The sequence below is a fragment of the Rhea americana genome, unplaced genomic scaffold (assembly GCF_003343005.1).
Source record: "Rhea americana isolate MKP2758 unplaced genomic scaffold, rheAme1 scaffold_169, whole genome shotgun sequence".
In the NCBI taxonomy this organism is placed as follows: Eukaryota; Metazoa; Chordata; class Aves; order Rheiformes; family Rheidae; genus Rhea; species Rhea americana.
In genome coordinates, this window is record NW_028185805.1 from 1,291,538 (window position 1) to 1,310,538 (window position 19,001).

At 35.8% G+C, this 19,001-nt stretch overlaps 1 protein-coding gene across 7 annotated transcripts in view; it reads right to left on the reverse strand.

Annotated features, from left to right (window-relative positions):
• Positions 1-19,001, reverse strand: part of QKI (QKI, KH domain containing RNA binding) — a 163,596-nt gene that overhangs the window by 11,823 nt on the left and 132,772 nt on the right. For 2 of the 7 annotated variants that reach the window (XM_085300778.1, XM_085300776.1), the window contains 3 exons: positions 4,549-4,636; positions 1,973-2,269; positions 34-142 (listed from right to left, as the gene is read on the reverse strand). In XM_085300778.1, the coding sequence (XP_085156904.1) occupies positions 117-142; positions 1,973-2,269; positions 4,549-4,636 (411 nt within the window). In that variant the 3' untranslated portion in view covers positions 34-116. Of the gene's footprint in view, positions 1-33; positions 143-1,972; positions 2,270-4,548; positions 4,637-19,001 lie in introns of those variants that run through there. The other 5 variants (XM_085300777.1, XM_085300774.1, XM_085300775.1 and 2 more) reach the window with 3 other exon arrangements.

A 19,001-nucleotide genomic window follows, 5' to 3' on the forward strand; every position in this document is an offset into this window, starting at 1 on the left:
AAAAGTGCAAGTAAGTCACTGACTGCTAGGCCAAGCTTTTTTCAAGGCTGCTGAAAACTAAGCATTTGTTAAAATTCAGATCTGATGAAGGATCGGTTAAGACCGTTCTTGAATTCTTAGCCTTTCGTTGGGAAAGCCATACCTAAAGATAAAAGGAAGGGAATTAAAAGTTAGTCACCAACTAAAATTTGATCTCAACACCAATATCCCCCAAAGTACTAATAGGGACACATTAATCTTATTTTTAATGGAATTAATTTAAGATATTGTAATAGACCACCACAAAGTAGACAGAATTAAGCATATTATTAATGAGAATGAGTACATTACAAATTAAAACTCAATGAAAAACTCATTTAATTCAATTAACTGCATACAACTGCTCACATGATAGAGCAGCTGTATTAGAATAAATGATTCTATGCTACTTAAGTGGTGGCTTTTTTCTTTTTTTTTACTGTTTTTAAATAAGACTCTAGTTTGTGCAATTCACTTGTGCTCTTAGCTATGCCCTGAAGTATGTAATGGCCATTTTTAGGAGTAGTTCTTCTTCCTCTCCTTTTATATAAAATTCTGCAAGAGATCAATGAAAGTCCCCTGCATCATACTGCTATTGCTATGCAATGACATATTTCTCTACTTGATACCTGTAACTGCAGCTCATCTCAGGAGGTGCTGTAGGTGCCACAGTGAGGACTCATAAATTGGGCAGGTGAAGAAGCTCGAGAGCACATGCAAGTGTTTGTAGGAGATTAATAAATGATGACGTTACCATACTGTCACTGAATTTTGGCTATGGGATAATGGACAACAGCTTTAAATTGCTCAAAGACAGCCCTACTATATACTTTTGCCCTGCTACATTTTTATTAGCAACTCTCACTAATCCTGAAAGGGAGAAGTCTGAAGTACATTTTCCTTTTTACTGTATTAATGTAACATGGAAACATACACACATACAAATAACACAAATGACAACAATTCGTCGCTGAAGCAAAACACTGGATTTTTACATTTCTTTCAACAAAATATTGACTCTGAATCTCATTGTCCAATGTTCATCAGAGACGTTTAGAATTTGTGTAAATCAATAACTGCCACTAAACAAACTAAGAACAAAGTCCTATAAAATCAACAGTATTAAGCAGGACCAAGGTCATATGTGATTCAGAGCAAACTAAAGAGGAAAAATTATTTATGTTCTGTAGAGATTCAGGATGTGAGAAACTCTATTGGAACAACTTGTTCCATATTGACCAGCTAACTAAATTGTACCAGATGCTGTAATATTCTTGCCTTGCTGTATCAAGTCAATGGTCTGAACTATTAGGAATGATGGACATTTCAATCCACTGTATATAAAAGAAGCCATCAGTAAAGTTGCTGACTGTATAATCCTTTGGTCAGAACTTACTTTCTATATATTTATTCACTGAAATTATTTTCTGCTTACACACTGATTTACAGCTTTGTGACACCAGGGAGATTTATCCATTATAAAGCAACAACAAAAAAAATAGGGGGGGGGAAACATTTCAATTCTCTTCAATTTTTCTACCAGAAAGATTTATCAAAATYAAAAGTTATCTCTTTAAAGACTGCTGGAAATTAATTTATGTTTAAGAAAGCACAAACAAATGTGGTATTTATGAGAGTAAAAATTATGTGTATTACAGAAGAGATCAATTTATATTTGTTTCTCTTTTTGTCTATGTATCCGCCAACTAGTGCCACACAAATGTTCTTTTTAGTAATCTTATTATATGCGCATATTTAACAATGCAAACATATTAACAATGTTTAAAAGTTACACCATTACACCATTTGAGCAATCTTCCTAGGTAACTTTACGATATAGCTGAGGAAGAATCGGTGTCTCAAAGGCTTTTTTTGAGCCCTAGGATATCTATCTTTCAAATAGAATAAAAACAGATACGATATACCTGCAGTCATCTGCATATGAAAATCTTACCTAATACACCACTAGGTTCAATAGGATACTCAAGGATTGATGTAGCTGGTGCCAGCGTGTAGGGGTATTCGTATGGTGTGTAAATTAAACCAGCTTCGGGTCCTGGTGGAACTATTGCAGCGGTCGGATGAGGAGTTCCATTTGGCATGACAGCGGTTTGTATTTGTCTGATCAAAGGCATTATGGTAGGGCCAGCTGGCGTAGGGGTACGCAGGGCAGCTGGTGGGAGAACAGGCGCAGGCCCAGTAATAATCCTTGGAGCCTGGGCTGTTGCTGCAAGAGAAAAGGCAAGGGCTGCTACAGTAAGCAAAGAAATTCAGAAGAAAGTGTAGAGATAGCAGTACAAAATGTGGAAAGAATGGGAAAAAAGGGGAAAAGTAGGAAAGAAGAAAAATAAAAGGAAATCATTAGTACATGCGCTGATCACACAGTGCCAAAGCACACCATTCAAATGCAAACAGCTTTCCATTTTCCAGTGTGATTAAGTATGAACATGCAAAATAAAAAAGCCATTGTAAAACAGTGAGGTAGATTTCTCAAACAGGTTACATAGCACAAAAGCTCCATTTAGACCACATTTTTTCACTTCTGCTATCAAGACTGCATGAGACTGAGATGCATGCAGGAGATACAAGGAAAATACTGTCATAATCAAATACAGAGTATAAAATGTAGTATAACTACAGAGTCCACAGATACTCAGTTATGTAGAGCTACCATGAGTCTACAGTTTTTATATATCTTAAAATTATATTCAAATGCATAGACAAATTCAATCAGTGGATTCCAGATCAGTGAAGTTCTAGATAACCTGGGAACAGAATGCTTCTCCTCTCCCACTATGGGATGAATAAAATAGACTCAAAAACGATCTCCATACCAAATACCTCAMAAGAAAACATTTCCTTGCATATCAGAAATTCACTCTGGCTTTACTTATGTTAAAGGTAATAGGTGCTTTAATTTTCTTCTGTTCTTTCTTTTTTTTGCATGGTAGTAGCACATTTTAATCCAAGTCCTATTTGAAGTCTGTTGGCACACAGCATGAACAACTTTTTTAAAACTAACATAGATCAGCTGGTAATAGTCCATGTCAGAGAGTAAAAATTTACAAGTTTCTGTGGATTAATACTGTTCTAAACTGATTTAACAGGTGGTCAGAAAACAGGATTACTGGGGAAGACTTTCAAATTTTGACCTTTTTTTTTTTTTTWWARKTYMRGKYYWAMMWWRRAWTTWAAAAAWKRWTTTTTTTCCTTCCTTTTTAAAAGYGAATAGTTTCTATCATTCACTTCTACATCTTCAGGCTTTCAGTTAAGTCAAAACACAAAAATGAAAAAGTCATTTTTATCAAAAAGTGAGTATTAGTGTGAAAAACTCTGCTCAGAAAAATGAAAAAAAATCCCATCACCCCTATTTATACTCAAATGCAACAGACCAATCGAAACAGATCAGACAAATTGCTCAAATTAATATAAAAGTTTCTATGCAATAGTTGGCATCCATTTAAGTTAATTTGAAAGCTATTTTAATCGTAAATTTGTATTAAACTGGGGACTAAAATAGGTTTAAAACTGATTTAGTTTTAAACACTATGGTTTTGATTAGGGGTGAAATATAAAACCAACCATTGTAGTGATAAAAGCCCTTGCTTATTTCTCTTTTCAAATCAGAATAATTACACTGATGTAAGCACTCTCAGACTGACATAACTGCATTCCAACCTCTAAACTTAGCCAACACTGAAACGGTGACTATATAGAGAAACAACTTTGCAAATATCAGTAGGCCCTTAGTGAAAAGACTAATTTAACTGTGCTTATATTTGACAACTGTATCATAGCTAGAGTAAAAATTTACTTTGGAACACTATCTGCAACTACATTTTCAGGAACAAAATTCAGATTTAAAAATCAAAGAAAAAAAATTATCACACATAGTAGGTCTATATGCTCATTAGTTGYTGTACATAATAAATTTCCAAATTTAAAATTGTGCATACTAGTGTTTGCAAAAGCATTCACACAATAAACTAATAGAAGAAATTGTAAAAATGGCTCATTACATCACTGATCTCTGTGAACTCATGTGTGAAATCAGTTGATGAATCATTGGAAAAACATAATATTGGGGTGACACATGCAAGCAAGATGAAAGGAAGGAATATAATACAGAAAAATGTATTCACAGCATCTTGAACCTCTGTAACATTCTCAAATTAATCTCTAAAAAATAAAATTGAAAAGGAGTCCATAGATTTATATATTTAAGAAAAAAAATATTGTGAAATAGAAAAATTTGGCTTAAGGGTTGAATTTTGATTAAACTGTGTGTTTGTAAATATTTCAACCCATACATACTGTTTGAAAAAACAGAAGGGGAGGGGAAATAGTTAAAACACATCTCCAGGAGATCCTCTACAATTGTAAACAACTGTTCTGCTGTTTTTTTTTTTTTTTTACTGCCTTCCTATCTTTAACAAAGTTACTACCATATATTTGCCAAAAAGTAGCTTTGGGAAACAAAACCTGCAAATACTACTGTTACACTGACCCTCAAGATTATGATATGCTTACGTGATTTGATGTTGGCATCTCTGTAAGTGCCATTCAGAATTGCAAGCTCCATCAGTTGCATCTTTTTAAGGCTGTCTTCTCCTTCTGCCTGCACATGAAAAGATRGGAAGAAAGTTAAAACTTACTGTTTCACTGGTGCATAAGATCCAAGGGACCTAGAATAAGTGTCTTCAAGTTTTAATGACAGAAAAGACTGCTTATCATTAGTCACAAAAGCAATAGAAACTTTATCAGAAGTTTTAGTAAAATAAATAATACATAATTCTAAGAGTTTTTTTTAAGAATTGCTGTTATTAGCAGATTAAAAGAAGAATAAACACCATGAATTCCATATAATTACAATTTATTTTAACATGATTTATATAGTGGATACTGACTGCTTCAGAAAAAAATTRTTTAAGTAGCTTTCCACACATGACATTAAAAATTGCTTTAAGGCAAAATTCATAATTGGGATGATTAGGATACATGATTAGGATACAACTATTATTTATACAATATACATTATTAATAATTTTTGATTCAATATAAATGATTTCCATAAAGCTATCTACTTTCAGTATCCTGTAGCTTGCATAAATATTATGTAACATTCAGTGAAAAAACTCTCCTCCCATAAACCTCACTTTTTCAGTCACTAACCAAAAATAGTTTTATATTGCACAACTTTGCAGCATTAAGACTAGACATTTTCTGATCTGCCTATCCAAAAATACTGCCACTTGTTTAGTCTACATTCTGTGAACAAGATAACAAGACAGTGACATAAGAGATTCAATAAAGATGTACATATCATCCCATCCAAGGTCATCAGTGTCTACTTTAATGCTAAGTTACCATCTTGTGTTCTCAGATTCTATGCCATTACTGAAACTCTCACTTAGATGGAAAAGGGAGAAGTTTAAGTGTCAGCTTCTTTGCACTTTATTTTCCTTTCCTAATTAAAAATTTAAGAAATCCAGCTTATCTTGTCTGTTATTAAAATATTTTCCAGATATTTTGAGTAGGATTTTCCAAGGTAATGAGTGAACCTGGGTAACATGATAGCGTGAAAATCTTAGAAAGTTTGATATCAGGAAGGGTTGTTTACCTATCTTAAACTACAACTCCTGCAGATGGTTTGAGTTAGGACTTCCAAGAGCACTAATAATTATGAAAAACAGAATTAAAAGCCACAAAGAATAGCAATCACTATCAATAACCAAATAAATACATAATTTGTTTCCGTTACAACACAGCAACAGTGAAACATCTCTCTCAAATTACTTCAGTTGATAGGAATATTTACGTTTAGTTGTTCCAAAATTTTAGGGAAATATTCTTCAGGCTAGTTTAAGGCAAAAAACTGTTACACAAGCTTTATTCCCAAAATTTGGAGAAGTAATTTACTAAATTACAAAACAAAAAGACACAAAGAAGTTCTAATCCAGAAAAATTGCATCTAAGGAAATATAGYGCGAGGTATGCTCAAGTGCCTCCCCCTCAATTGATGGAATCTATTAACACCTTCCTCTTAAAAAAAATAAATAACAATAAAAAAATATCTACAGCTTGGAAATCAACACCGTAAGATGGGTCAAGGCTGAATTACTTTCAGATGTGAGAGATGAAAATCCTAAATGCAATACCAGGAAATTATATAATAAAGATTACACATCATAACAATTTAGGCTATTCTTAAGCGTGACATAACGGACTGATTCCACACAATGAATCTAGCATAAATATTTAAAAAGTAAATACATATTTAATTACCATTTTAACTATAAATTAATTATACAGTTAAGTACTGTACTATCCACAGACCTCAAACTCTATAGTCTTTCAAATCAGACTCTCCAGAATACAAAATGCACTGATTATAGTATGCTTAATATGGCAGACTAGACTTACAATCTACATGCAAAAGTTGCTTTGTTTTAGAAATGCCTATTCCATTGCATCACTGCTGGTAAATTATCTAGACTATGGAGTGAATCATGATAAAATTAAAAAAAAAAAAATCTCAACTCTATTTTTCTATGCAGAGTTCAAAAATCCTTGTCATTCTGGATATTAACTTCATTTTTCTAATTTATCTCAGTAATTTTTTAATGCATGGATTTCTCTTCCCTTCTTCCCTTTATAATGCTTATACTTTTGCTATTAACTTTTTGTCCCCCTCCCTCTCCCCTCTCTTTTTTAAATGAAACAATGAAACAAAAAACCCACAGTGTCAGCTGCATCTCCCATAAAGCTCCATTAATGTTACTAAACTTGTTCGGTATCTCCCAAAAGAGTTCAGATGACTGATCTGACAGCCATTAATGAGTCTCAGTAAATGCTGAATCTTACATTCCATTTGCTAGGATAATTTTAGTAACTCTGTAATCCCAGATTTTGGACCACAGTGAATAATTTGCAAATGGAACTATTTATAGGACAAATTTAAGACGGAAAAGATTTTTCCCTTCTGACACCCCCCAAAGGAAGAATTACATAAACTTAAAAGCAACGGAAGGCAAAGTAATTGTCCTTACTCTGGATCTTTAACATTTTCCTATAGGTCACTAAGCTTCCTATGAGAAAAAGTGAGGCAATTATCTAGATTGCACAAAGTACATTTACAAAAATAACAGTGGACTGCAACGTCCAAAGCAGACCAAGTCCTTAACTGTTATTCTGGTGATTTACTTCTCTGAAGTACTGCTCAGCAGCTGATAAACTTTTATTCTTTTTTAAAAAAACTCTCCAAAACRTATTTTTAAACACTTCCTTAGAGACAGTATCAGTGACACGTCCCAGATGTAAGACGTGGACTTGCATTACCAGACACATCAGCCCCGTCTTTCCCATTTTTGGCGTGCTGTTTTTCGAGCGCATAYGTGCTGGGAGGGGTGGGAGGCCGGGGCACTAGAGAGGCTTCCAAGCAGATCGCAAGGGCATGAGCCCGACTCCTCCCAGAAGGTGGCACTGTTTGTTGCACTATATTAGCACCTCAAGACATGGGTGCTCCTCACCGCTTGCACTGCTAGGGCTGCCCAGAATCCCGCCCGGCCGCGGCACCCTGCGCTCGCGGGAGCTACTTGCCACCTCTTGCTAAGCTGTTAGTCACAGAWGCAGTCAGGACCCTTTTGCACACTCTATCAGGTATCCCGTGCTATCAAGTTCTCTACTTGAGCATCGTTTACCAAGAGCCAAAACCTCATGTCGCAGGAGAGAGAAACGGGCCTGTGCTTTTGTCTGACCCAGCCTCTCCTCTCTTCGTAACTGACAGATGATCAAATGAGGCACACGGATGCAATCTATCTTAGCTTCAGGCATTTCCGCAGGCACTCTGCTTGAGCAAAGAGAGGTTGCGTGGGGATATAAAGGCAATCTCTAAAGGAACAGTACGTTACCTGTACGGTATCTACAACAAAGCTCAATCATTTGTACTAAGAGAAAGCTACTTTAAGCAAACATCGGTAAGGTCACTTAGAGACAGATTTGCATTGCTTAGTTGAAACTTAAGCGATTGACTCAAACCTATCATCCTCTTAATTCTTCAGTGCTTTCCCTTGTATTTCTTATGCACAATGTAACATGCAGATCAAGGAAAAAACTTTAAACAGTTATCTTTAAACAGGAGCACTTGCAGCTGCTCGCTGAATACAGACACAGAAGAGCTGTAAGGGGAACTGCTACCAAAGCAGACTCTGCACCAGCAGCAGCGGTCACCGTGTGTGAGGCCACGGTCACGACCCCTCGCAGCAGCTCAGCTGGGCTTATGCTAGCAATAGAGACCTGAAGGAGACCGAATGCCAGCAACCACTAATATTTTAAGTGCTTGTTTTTTAAATCATTATTATAACAGGATTAACAATCAAAAAGTTTAAAATGCTAGTAATAATTGGTAGCTCCACCAAGTCTCTCGATGTTGTTAGTATATCTGTATATATTATATTTACTTAGTATTAGAACTGATGGAGAATCTTTTGTTGTCATTATTTAGTTGTAATTATCCTATTTCTGCAAGAATCAGACGTCATGATGTTTTAAATCTTCCCTTTTTGCAGAAGCATCAGAGAGTGTCCAACTTTGCTATCTCCTCCTGGAAACACAGAAGACTAGTACAAACTCATGGTGGTGGTGATGGCAGGGGGAAAAACACTGTCTCTGCATCTGAAAGAAGGTTTAAGGCATACAAGGGAGTTTAACAAGAGACTTAGGGAATACTTCCCAAAAATAAAAGAATTTAAAATAAAATGTTCAATGCTGACTGTACTGACACTCAAATAAAACCACAATTCTGCCTCCTATATTGGGTAATATTAGCTGTTTCCAAGAAAGTTGAAGCTATTAAAAGTTATGCAATAAAACACCATTAGCAACAGCTGGTTTCATGTTAGCAAACAGAGTAAAGCACCCCATTTCATCTTTTTCCCCCTCCCCCAATGACTCCTGTTCAATATCATTGTGCAAACTTTTCCTGAATCCTGCTAAACTTCAGATAGCCTCAGGTTCTCAGAGGTATACTTACACTTAACTAATACTTCTGAAATCATTATATATCAGTCACCAAATGCCTCAGATTCTTGGCTGTAGCATTAATTATACCTTGCTATGCATCTAACCTACCAAATTCACTATATTTCTTTATTTTATTAATATTTCCACTGCTAGTTTCCAAAAACTGTATCATTTTCTCATTTTATCAAAAAGAGTAAACAGCAATAATCAAGCTACYTTCTCCACAGAGTTGTATTTTTTATTTTATCATGTTGCTTTGAAATGCGAATTTCCTTTTTGCACATGAAGAATAAAGAAAGGACAGAAGAGACTTTGTAAAAAACAAAAATTCACGTTGGGTATACACCAGTCATGAGATATTCAATACAAACGATTTTTTGAGAAAATTATTTTTGTGAAAATCATTACAATTATTAAAGTTATATGTAATAACGCTATTAAGAATAATATCATAATATTATGATTCTCCTCTGCTCCTTTTACTACTTTGAATAATAAGAAAAAGATTATAATCAAGCTTCTTGTTTTGGCTATGTGTATGTCTATCTGTTTAAAAAAGTGGCTTCATTACCTGATCACCTGGGAACCGTTCATATAAAAGCCTCACCTCATTTTGAGAGATGAGTTAAATTTTAAATTTCATACACATACAGCACATACTTAGGAGTGCCAAAYATTTTTTATTTGTATATAAATATCCCCACATGATATATAGTGATACACATAGTATCAAACTGCAAGTGGCAAGCACGCAGATTCTGAACAGAAGCACATTAAGTGCACTATTTCATTGAAGGACTTAAAAAGAGGACAACCTCTTTTTATTTACACAATAGTGTAAATAAAAACATACCACCGTTTGAATTATATCAGCAAAACTACTTACACATCTAATGTAAAGCCTTTCAACATATATTTACTTCAAACGTATTTCATACAGGCTCCTGGAAGAACCATATCCTCTACTCTTTTTCTTGGTTTGTGTAACATTATGCTTTCCAAACCAATCTGCTAAAGGACAGAACTAAMCTTTGGGAAGCTAATGAGTGAGAATGAGCAAATAAATGCTTTTTGTATTACACTATTTTAAAGATACTATACAGATATTTTAGAAAGCATATCCCTTAAAATATTAAAAAGTATTAAAAAATTATTTYAACTATGGGATCTTGGATACCCTATCCTTCCCATGGCACAGTAGATTTGTAGTCCAAACAATTCTGTATTTGGGATACAAAGTCAAATATGAGAACTAACAATCTAATTAATTTAAGCAGCCTTTCCTGAAGGAAAGACAGTATCATGAGGAAATCAAGATTCAGACTTAAGTATCTGCTAACATAAACTAATCATTTTCATATATGCACACACAAAAAAAGTGGAATAATGAAATGAGAAGCATATAATAAATTATAGTAGAAAAGAAGAAAGAGATGCCATCACAGAGAAAAAAATGAGCTAGTACTAATATTTATCACAGAGCAGAGATCCACGAGCTAGCAAACACACATGCTGCATTGCCATACTGCTGCTGGATCAAAACTGACCTCTATGAAGCTACTTAGTTCTGTGACTGTAGCTCAGTTAATTCACAGACCAAACAATCCAGTCACCAATAGCATGCCTACTTTATCCTAATAAAATTCTTTTGACATTATGATTCTTACCCAGTTAAGTCTCAAAATGTATTGTAATTCTCATTACCACCCACCCTGTGAACAAAAATCGCTCTGAGCATTTGTATACCTACACATATRCTTTCCCCATTCTTCCTCTAAAGTAATCACTTTGAAAAATGACAAATGTAATTTTTACTACTTTCATAATAATGTAGAAGTGCTTATTTAGGTGACAGGAGTGACTTTGATTGACAGTCCAGCTTCCAAATGCCATCCATTTTGCATGACATTTTTGCAACCCTGTCACACATTCCTGCACTTCATCTGGATTCTCAGGAACTGAACTTAGCCCAGCCCTAGCAAAGGCAGCAGACACCTGCCTGCAGCTTTAGCTTATTTCAAATGCAGCCGTTCTGGCTTCAGTTAAGAGAGCACTGCAGTAGCAGCTCTTTCATGGCTATCCTTCTAAGAGCAGACAAGGAGCAGCAGGTAGGAAGAGAAAGTGAGGGTGGAGCCAAATCATGCATAAATCAGTTGTGAATACAGAGGCTTAAACCAGTCTTGATCCTTCCCAGTCAACTGTAAGAGCCCTATTCCACCAGGCACATGGAAACAACGGCCAAGAGCATCCTGTGACACAAGAGAACCAAAAAACAGCACTTACCTTTTCAGCAGTTTCTCCTGCAGACTCCTGCCTGCCCCATACCATCTCTGCTTAAATAGAAATACTCACTGGCAGTTTGGTGCCTTTCCTGCCACTCTCAGAGAGATAGGAACTACCTCCTCYAGCTAAAACAATTTGTCAAAGTCCRTATGATTTTCTCTGCATTTACCTCAGGTTGAGAGTTTTGCAAATAACATAATGTACATAGTTAAGACATTATTTTAAATACACGTCAAACAAAACAGCAGAAAACTTGGCAATTACAGAAAAAATACTATGCTAATGAACAAGAATACTTAAAAAAAAATCTTTCCTCAAATAGAAAAATCATTTACAATTCACACAGAAAATAAACAACTTTTCTACTATCATATCTCTGGCAAGACACATACATGAAATAAGCGGTTTGAAGAATCATGAACATCTTCCTATCTGCATCATAGAAAATACCTGCAAGTTACTAGTTTTGCATTAAATTTGGTAAAATATAATAGCACCATGGAAATATTTTACTGTTACCGATCTTATCTTTCTTATCCAGTGGCACTGCTGCCCGGAGGGGTCTGTCACCCTGCCTTCCTGCAGTCCCCAACTGCAGGGTAGAYGCACAGCTGCAGCTCCATAGGCTGGCACTATGAAACCCTTTTTGACTCAACATGCTGTGGAATGCTTTTATCTCCCTGACAAAGAGAAATGTTCCACTGCAATTCACTTGTAGATCAGTAACTATTCCAAACATACTGTGCGCCAGTTAAACATCCTTTACACATGAATGTCTCCATTCAGCGACAAAAACCTTCCATTCATAATTTATAAAGAAAAAACCTTGCACACAATATACTACAGATTCCTAGACATGCACATATTAGAAGCAAAAAAGAGATACCAGAAGTAAAATATATTGTAAAAGATCATAAGCAAAAATAAATTGGAAACCTTGAAGCTAAGGTATACATGCTTAAAATCTGTTCAGTTTGGAAGGTCTTTTCTTATATCCAACTTAACAGACTACTAAAATAGCTACAGCAATGAAATCCTAAGAGACAAGATGACAATAATCAGATGTAAAAAATGTAAGAAAAGAGCCTTATGAATAATTTGAATTTGAGTAACTAAACTCCTAATTGATTATGCATTGCAAGACATCAGATCTGTCTTTTGAAAATGCTAACTTTTACTTCTGGCAAGCTATGTTACTACTTGGTGTGAAAGGATAAACATTCTGTCATCCCTTCCCCTCAAAAATCCTAGCAAAACTTTTGAAAAAAATATCCATGCCCAGAAATAAATACTGATAGTTAAAATATTTACCAACAGTTTTTTATAGAATTGCGTATCATTGATGCTTTGACACTTCTGATGGTGATGGAGCACCGTATTTCTAAGAATCCTATATGCCATTAATGATATTGTGGTGTTGAATGAGTGGCAAGCTACAGCTCAGTTATTTCTCTATTTCCTTTTCAATATTGATGCACACTGCCATGTCTAGGTGGACAGGCAAAGATAAATTAGCATCATTATTTCTTCTGGGCAACACAGTCTGCTTATCTTCTTCAAAGCAAGCTCTCAGTTCAAGTGATATGCAAAGAAGTTTGTGTTGTCTCACTTGACAAATTCATGGGTCATAATGTTAAAAATACACTGAGGGGAAAAGGCAGCGTATCTTCTTACACTTCCCCATCACCTTATCTGACATATTGCTGTTCACAATACTTGGCTTACTAATAATATTTTTAAGAGGCCTTATGCTCCCTCGGCCCCCTTGCATTTCAGCAACAAGAAAATATAGATAAGGTACAGAAAAAGCACGAAGCACATTTTTATAAGCTAGACTGAAAAGCAGCATCAGTGGAACCCACAGTTTCACCATATACTCTCCAGGTACTAGTTGTTAATGCACTGGGGGGGTGGGGGGGAGGAGGAGCGTGGAAAAAAACACAACAAAATCACCTGAAGCATACTGTTGGACCTTAAGTGACTGCCATGTTTGTCCTGWCATTTCTTTGGGATGGACATAAAGGGCTCATATTTAAATCATAACATTTTGGGCTTTTGAGAAAATGTCCTTCAGAGGAGTTATACAAGACATTCAACAGTACTTAATTCTAGAATTATGCTTTAACACTTTTTCAACTTACATTCATTTCTCCCTTCCTCCTCAGCCTTTTAATAGTGCTAATAAAATCAGTGACAAGAACCTCCATGAACCACACACAGTGGCTTCAGCAATTCGYAAAACTCCTGACGAGAAGCACATCTTTCACAACATATGTATGAGCAAAGACAAGAATCCTAGAAGAATACATGAACACAACATCTTCTGAAATGTTTGAGAAAGGACATGATTATAGTAAAATAAGTTTATTAAGATTTATGTATTAAGATATTTTAAGATTCAAAAGAAATAGTTGTCAATAGTGTAATGTACAGTATTAGCTCTTTCTTTAGCAATGTGCAAGCCTGGTTAAAATTTTTGAGAACCACTTTATTTTTGGTATTTCTAGTTTTGGGAGGCTAGACATTCCAAACTCCTTCCTCTTCACTGGTTAGTTTAATTCTGAAAAATAAGCCAAGCCTTGACCAYACTGAGTAAGACACTACTAGGCATGCAAAGCTATGGCATAAATTTGCCACATAGGATTCTGTCAGCACACTGCAAGTATTGTGAACATCCTACAAATCTGAAATCAAACATGACCTCTGTTATGCAGGTCTTAATTCCAGTTGTAGCTTTTGGAGCAGACTGAACCAAGTCAAACTCTGAGATCCTATTGACAAACTCTGGTGATATCAGGACAAATGGATTAACATTTCCTGATTTAAGTAAATGATACGATTTAACTACCAAGATAATGTCACCAATTCACATCGCATAACAACCTACAACCAAGATGATTGTTCTAATAGATATAGATTAGAGGCAACTATTACAAAAATAATAGTTTAATGATTTTCTAATTAAAATATGTGCAGATAGGTCTATTCTGACCTGTCACATTTATGTTTCCTTTCTTCTCACCCCCTAGCCCCACCAGTTTTCTATTGAAGGGTTGGGTTTATACATTATGAATGGCTGCAAAGATCCTCGAGCTGAAGCAAAGGCACTGAACTCAGATATCAACCAAAAGAATATATACATATATATATATACTTTTTGCAAAACCTAGAGATTCCAGTGCCAGCTGATTTCATTGCTTCCAGTTATGCTAATATTTTAGTACATAAACAAAGCCTTTGATTCTCAACATGGTACTGAAATATAACCATGTTTTCATATGCAAAACACGTCTCATTATGTTTTTTAATCTCTGTTCTCACCTAGAAATAGAAAAAAAAGAGAAAACAACACTTTATTTCAGAGCAGATTTACTAACCTGGAAAGAAAGTGACAAGTCTGTCTCTTTACAGAAACAAAACAAAAGTAACTGCTTGTGATGAAGAGTGGAAGGATTGTTACTATCAATTAGTATACAGCTTTCAAGTGCCTTCTCTTATGTGCTTCATTAAATAAAGGATTCAGGGTTGAACACTATCACATGGGAAAGCAAGCTGTGGAGGTAACTGAAGACATTTTAATTTAAAGGTAGAGATGTCCTGAAAAGATAATACTGACTAATCAAAATAAACTCATGTATTACAATACAGAGTAAAAAACTGAAATGTTTAGGCTTATTCAATTATAAAATGTTAATATTTAGGGAGCAGCTGTCTCGAAATAGCTTCTTAGACTATCACTGCTACTCCTGTAGTCACAGCTTCAAAGATCTTTAAAGGAAAATTACGAAGAAAATATTTTAAAAAATTCTATCTGGATTTCACCTACCCCTCCCCCTTTCGTAAAATGTTCAAAAATGTTTTACTTCCAAAATAAAAGACAGTGCAATTAAACAGTTTTGTTGACACTGCCTCCCTCCAACCTCCCTGCAAAATCTAAGTCAGAGCAGTCTAACAGCAAAGGACAGTATAATTCAGAACTCTGTATGAAACTATCAGAGAACCAAAAAAAAAGTAAAATGCAAAAAACACAACTGACGTCAGTCTTAAATTTCTAGGCCAACTGAGGAAACAACTTGGAAAGTTTAGAAGGACCTCTGCTCTCAGTAAACACTTCAAATAATTCTCAACAGCTGCTAAAATGTGAGTACTAAAAGTTCACAATTACTTCCAGCTGTTTACAAGTATATGAGCAATTCATAGATCTGCTAAATATAATATAGCTTGTGTGTCTTACATGTACTTTGCTGGTACTCTTAATACAAACATTACTGTTAAAAAAAAGGGGGGGGGGAAGAAAAAGGAAAAAAAAAAAAAAAAAAAAGAAAATTAGCCTTGATTCTTCCGTAAACACCCCAGATGCCCATCCTTATTTTCTTTAGCTCTCAGAGTTCACAAATTCCAGAGTGAGATGATAGTAGTATTGCAACTGGCTAGTCTCATCGCATTTACGGCTGGCTAAAACCTGCTTTCACACAGCTTAAAGATACAGAGAACTGAAAAAAACAATTCATATGCACTCTCTTTAGGGGACAAACATGTCAACCACATGACCTTCCGTGTGAAGGCTCCAGCTGCTCAAGGCAGTGGGTTGCTAGGGAGAAGGCCCCCTGCGCTATTTATTGAGCTTTCTTTTCAGCTCCTCCAGCCTAGCCAGTGGTTATGTGGCAGGGACAGCAGCGAGAAGCCCGCGCTGCCTCGCTGCGGCGGCGAACGGGGGGCTTTGTGGGGGGCTCCCTCCTGAAAGCAGGAGGTGCCGCACGCCGTGCTGCGCTGCCCGACTTCCCAACAGAGCTGTAAGCCGCGGCTGTGCTGGGAGCAAGGAGCCCTTTGGGCCCGGAGAACGGAAAGGGAGCCGCTCACACCGCTGAATGCTGCTCCTAGGAACGCGTAGCTGCCAGCGAACAGAAATACACGCTGTGACTTCCAGACTAGCTAAAAACATTAGCTGTTAAAATGCTTACAATAAACGGACAAAAGGTAGTTCAAAATCCAGCTAACTGAAAATTTCTTCAAGCTATCATGTGAGAGGAGCCCAAGAAAGACAAGCTTTTCTTTTCTATTAGTCTGAAAGATGATTTAAAGATTATTTTTATGAAACATAAATTTAGCATCAAACATAATTTAAAAAGCAAAAGGTAAAGTCTCATACATTTAGCCAAGACACTTGAAACTTACAGGTACTACAGAAAAATATATGTATAAAAATATATGTATAAATAAGAAAAATCTGTTTAAAATCCCTCAATTTTGGGCATCAGCACTTACTAAACTTAGTTACTAAGGATGAGTGGATTCTTAGTAAATCATTAAAAAGTAGGAAATATCCTTAAGCAGCGGTCATTCTCAAAATAATATATATTTCAATCACTTACAGCTACCCCACAATAGTACAAGTGATAATCATTTGACTTCTTTCAGGAAGAAAGACTAGTATATTTCCAGTGTACATCATTTTAGACAAAATTATTTCAAACATATACAATAATTCTGGTTTAAATAATGTATTATACTTCCAGAAGAAGTCTGGAATTTGAAGCTGGAGTAAAACTTGTTGAGTATGTTAAAGGCAATACAACCAACTTCTTTCAAGATGCATCTGTGGATTCAGGCATTTATCATGTACTTAAAGGTCAACATTTAACATCTAGACTTTGACAAACAAGAAAATCTATTTTTTCATAATCTAGTAGAGGACAGAAAAGATGTTTCTTATAATATTCAGCTCTGTATATGAAATTTCATTCTGCTACATTTTTCAAAGAAAGATTATAAATCCTTAAAACAAGTTAAAATCCTTAAAACTAACAGCAATCATTTACTTCTAGAATTATTACTAGAGCTTTGAAACAACATTCTGAAAAAAAGGTTGCTATATTTGATAAAAGCACCTTTGCATTAATTACTAATTTCATAAGACCAAATTGCAGAATATGCCTGAGCAATTTATGCATAGCATGGTTTAAAAAGCTTCCATAAAAGTGAGGGTTTTTTTGATAAAGCAAGAGTTTCCATAAAAAGTGTCTTCTGGAGTCTGAGGTAAAACCTAGATATTTTATTTTTTTAAGGCTACTATAATATCTTGCATGACAAGMAGATAATCTGGCATTTTTGTATGCAGGCCATGTTTCAAAACCATAAAATATTGTAGGTAGAGACGTCTCCCATACAAAGAGAGACCGTAATACCATAYTGATGGTGTAGTCTTCCATCCACAGGAGGCCAGGATCATGAGGTATGACGGTACGAGTACCAGTGAGATACTCACCATTTAGTTAAGCAAATGGGAAGYCCTATAACTGACCAAAAATTTTTCTCTTCTTCTCTCGTAATATGCTACCTGTCAGGAGACAGCGGAGCAGGTGCACAGATGGGCAGAGAGCTCACTGAACTTATCCACTCACGCAAAACAAAACAAAACAATGAATAAGCAAACCAGGGAAGCTCAGCCTGCAACAGACAGTCCTAGGGGCAACCAGGGCCAGCAGACCTCAGGAAATCGTCTAAATGCTTCTTAAATGGTGATCTCCTCTGTACAGTACATTTTACTAGAAGCAAGAGAGAGAAAGGGCATACTTTATGGAGAAAAGGGAAGTGAACAGGGACGTGATGTTTCTAGTCTTATCAAAACAAGACAGGAAGAACTGAGGAAGTGCTAATCTGTAAAACAGACGGTATCTGGAGAAGCAGAATCTTCACAGGTAAGCCAAAAAGGACAGAAACAAGCAAACACGTAAGAATACAGCTAGGAAAAAAATGAACAGGAGGGAAACAGAACAGAGAAGAGCTATTATTCACTGACCACTGGCTCAGCTCACCTGGATTGCCTCAGCTTTCTCACCTGACTCTACCTGGACAATTTGCTGCGAATTGAAGAAGCAATTTCACTTCCTCTCCGTGCAGCCCCTTCTGCTCTGAGCTGTGTATCTTCGCTGAGCAAACAGAAAGCCCCTCTGCTCTCTTCCGAGGTCAGTCTGCATGTGCTGCTCTTGGGAAGGGGCAAAACCCCGAGTTCAAGAGCAGTAAAACAAAAAAACAAACAAACAAAACCACCCCCCAAAAAAGAAGTAAACAGTCAGCTCTTAGTTTGGCCCTCCTTGTCTCGTTTCACTGCAACTTTACAGCATTTTTATCCAGCTAATAGATGCTATTTGTTAACCTTTCATTTTTAAAACCCTTTATAGCCTTTGTCTCCTTAAATACAGTTGTCTGTATTTAACATGCAAAGTCCCCTATAACTGAATTTCAGAGCAGGAATCTATGCTCTGAGTTCTTCTGCAGAGAAACCCACTGTCCCTCTGGCATCCYTTCTCTATAAGATGAAGTTAGTCTTTAAAATTCTCCCCTTTCTTCTTCCCAAAATTGTATTTTAAAAATGTTTTCCTGCAATGTAAGCGCTAAACAACGAAAAGTACTCTATATATGCAAATACTAGGCCAGGGAGCCTAACCTTCTCAAAATATGAAGTATTTACATACATATTAAAAAAGGAATCAATTAACTAGCATCTAAATATATTTTTTGAATCATGATCACATGAAGCTATATGACAAAACAATTAAAATTCTTTAAGTCTAACTTTCTGCCTTAAAATGAGAGAAGTATATATCTGGCTTATTTTAAATAATTCATGTTCCTTCCCTCCAGTTCTATACACTAATTTCAAAACCTCCCTCCTCAGT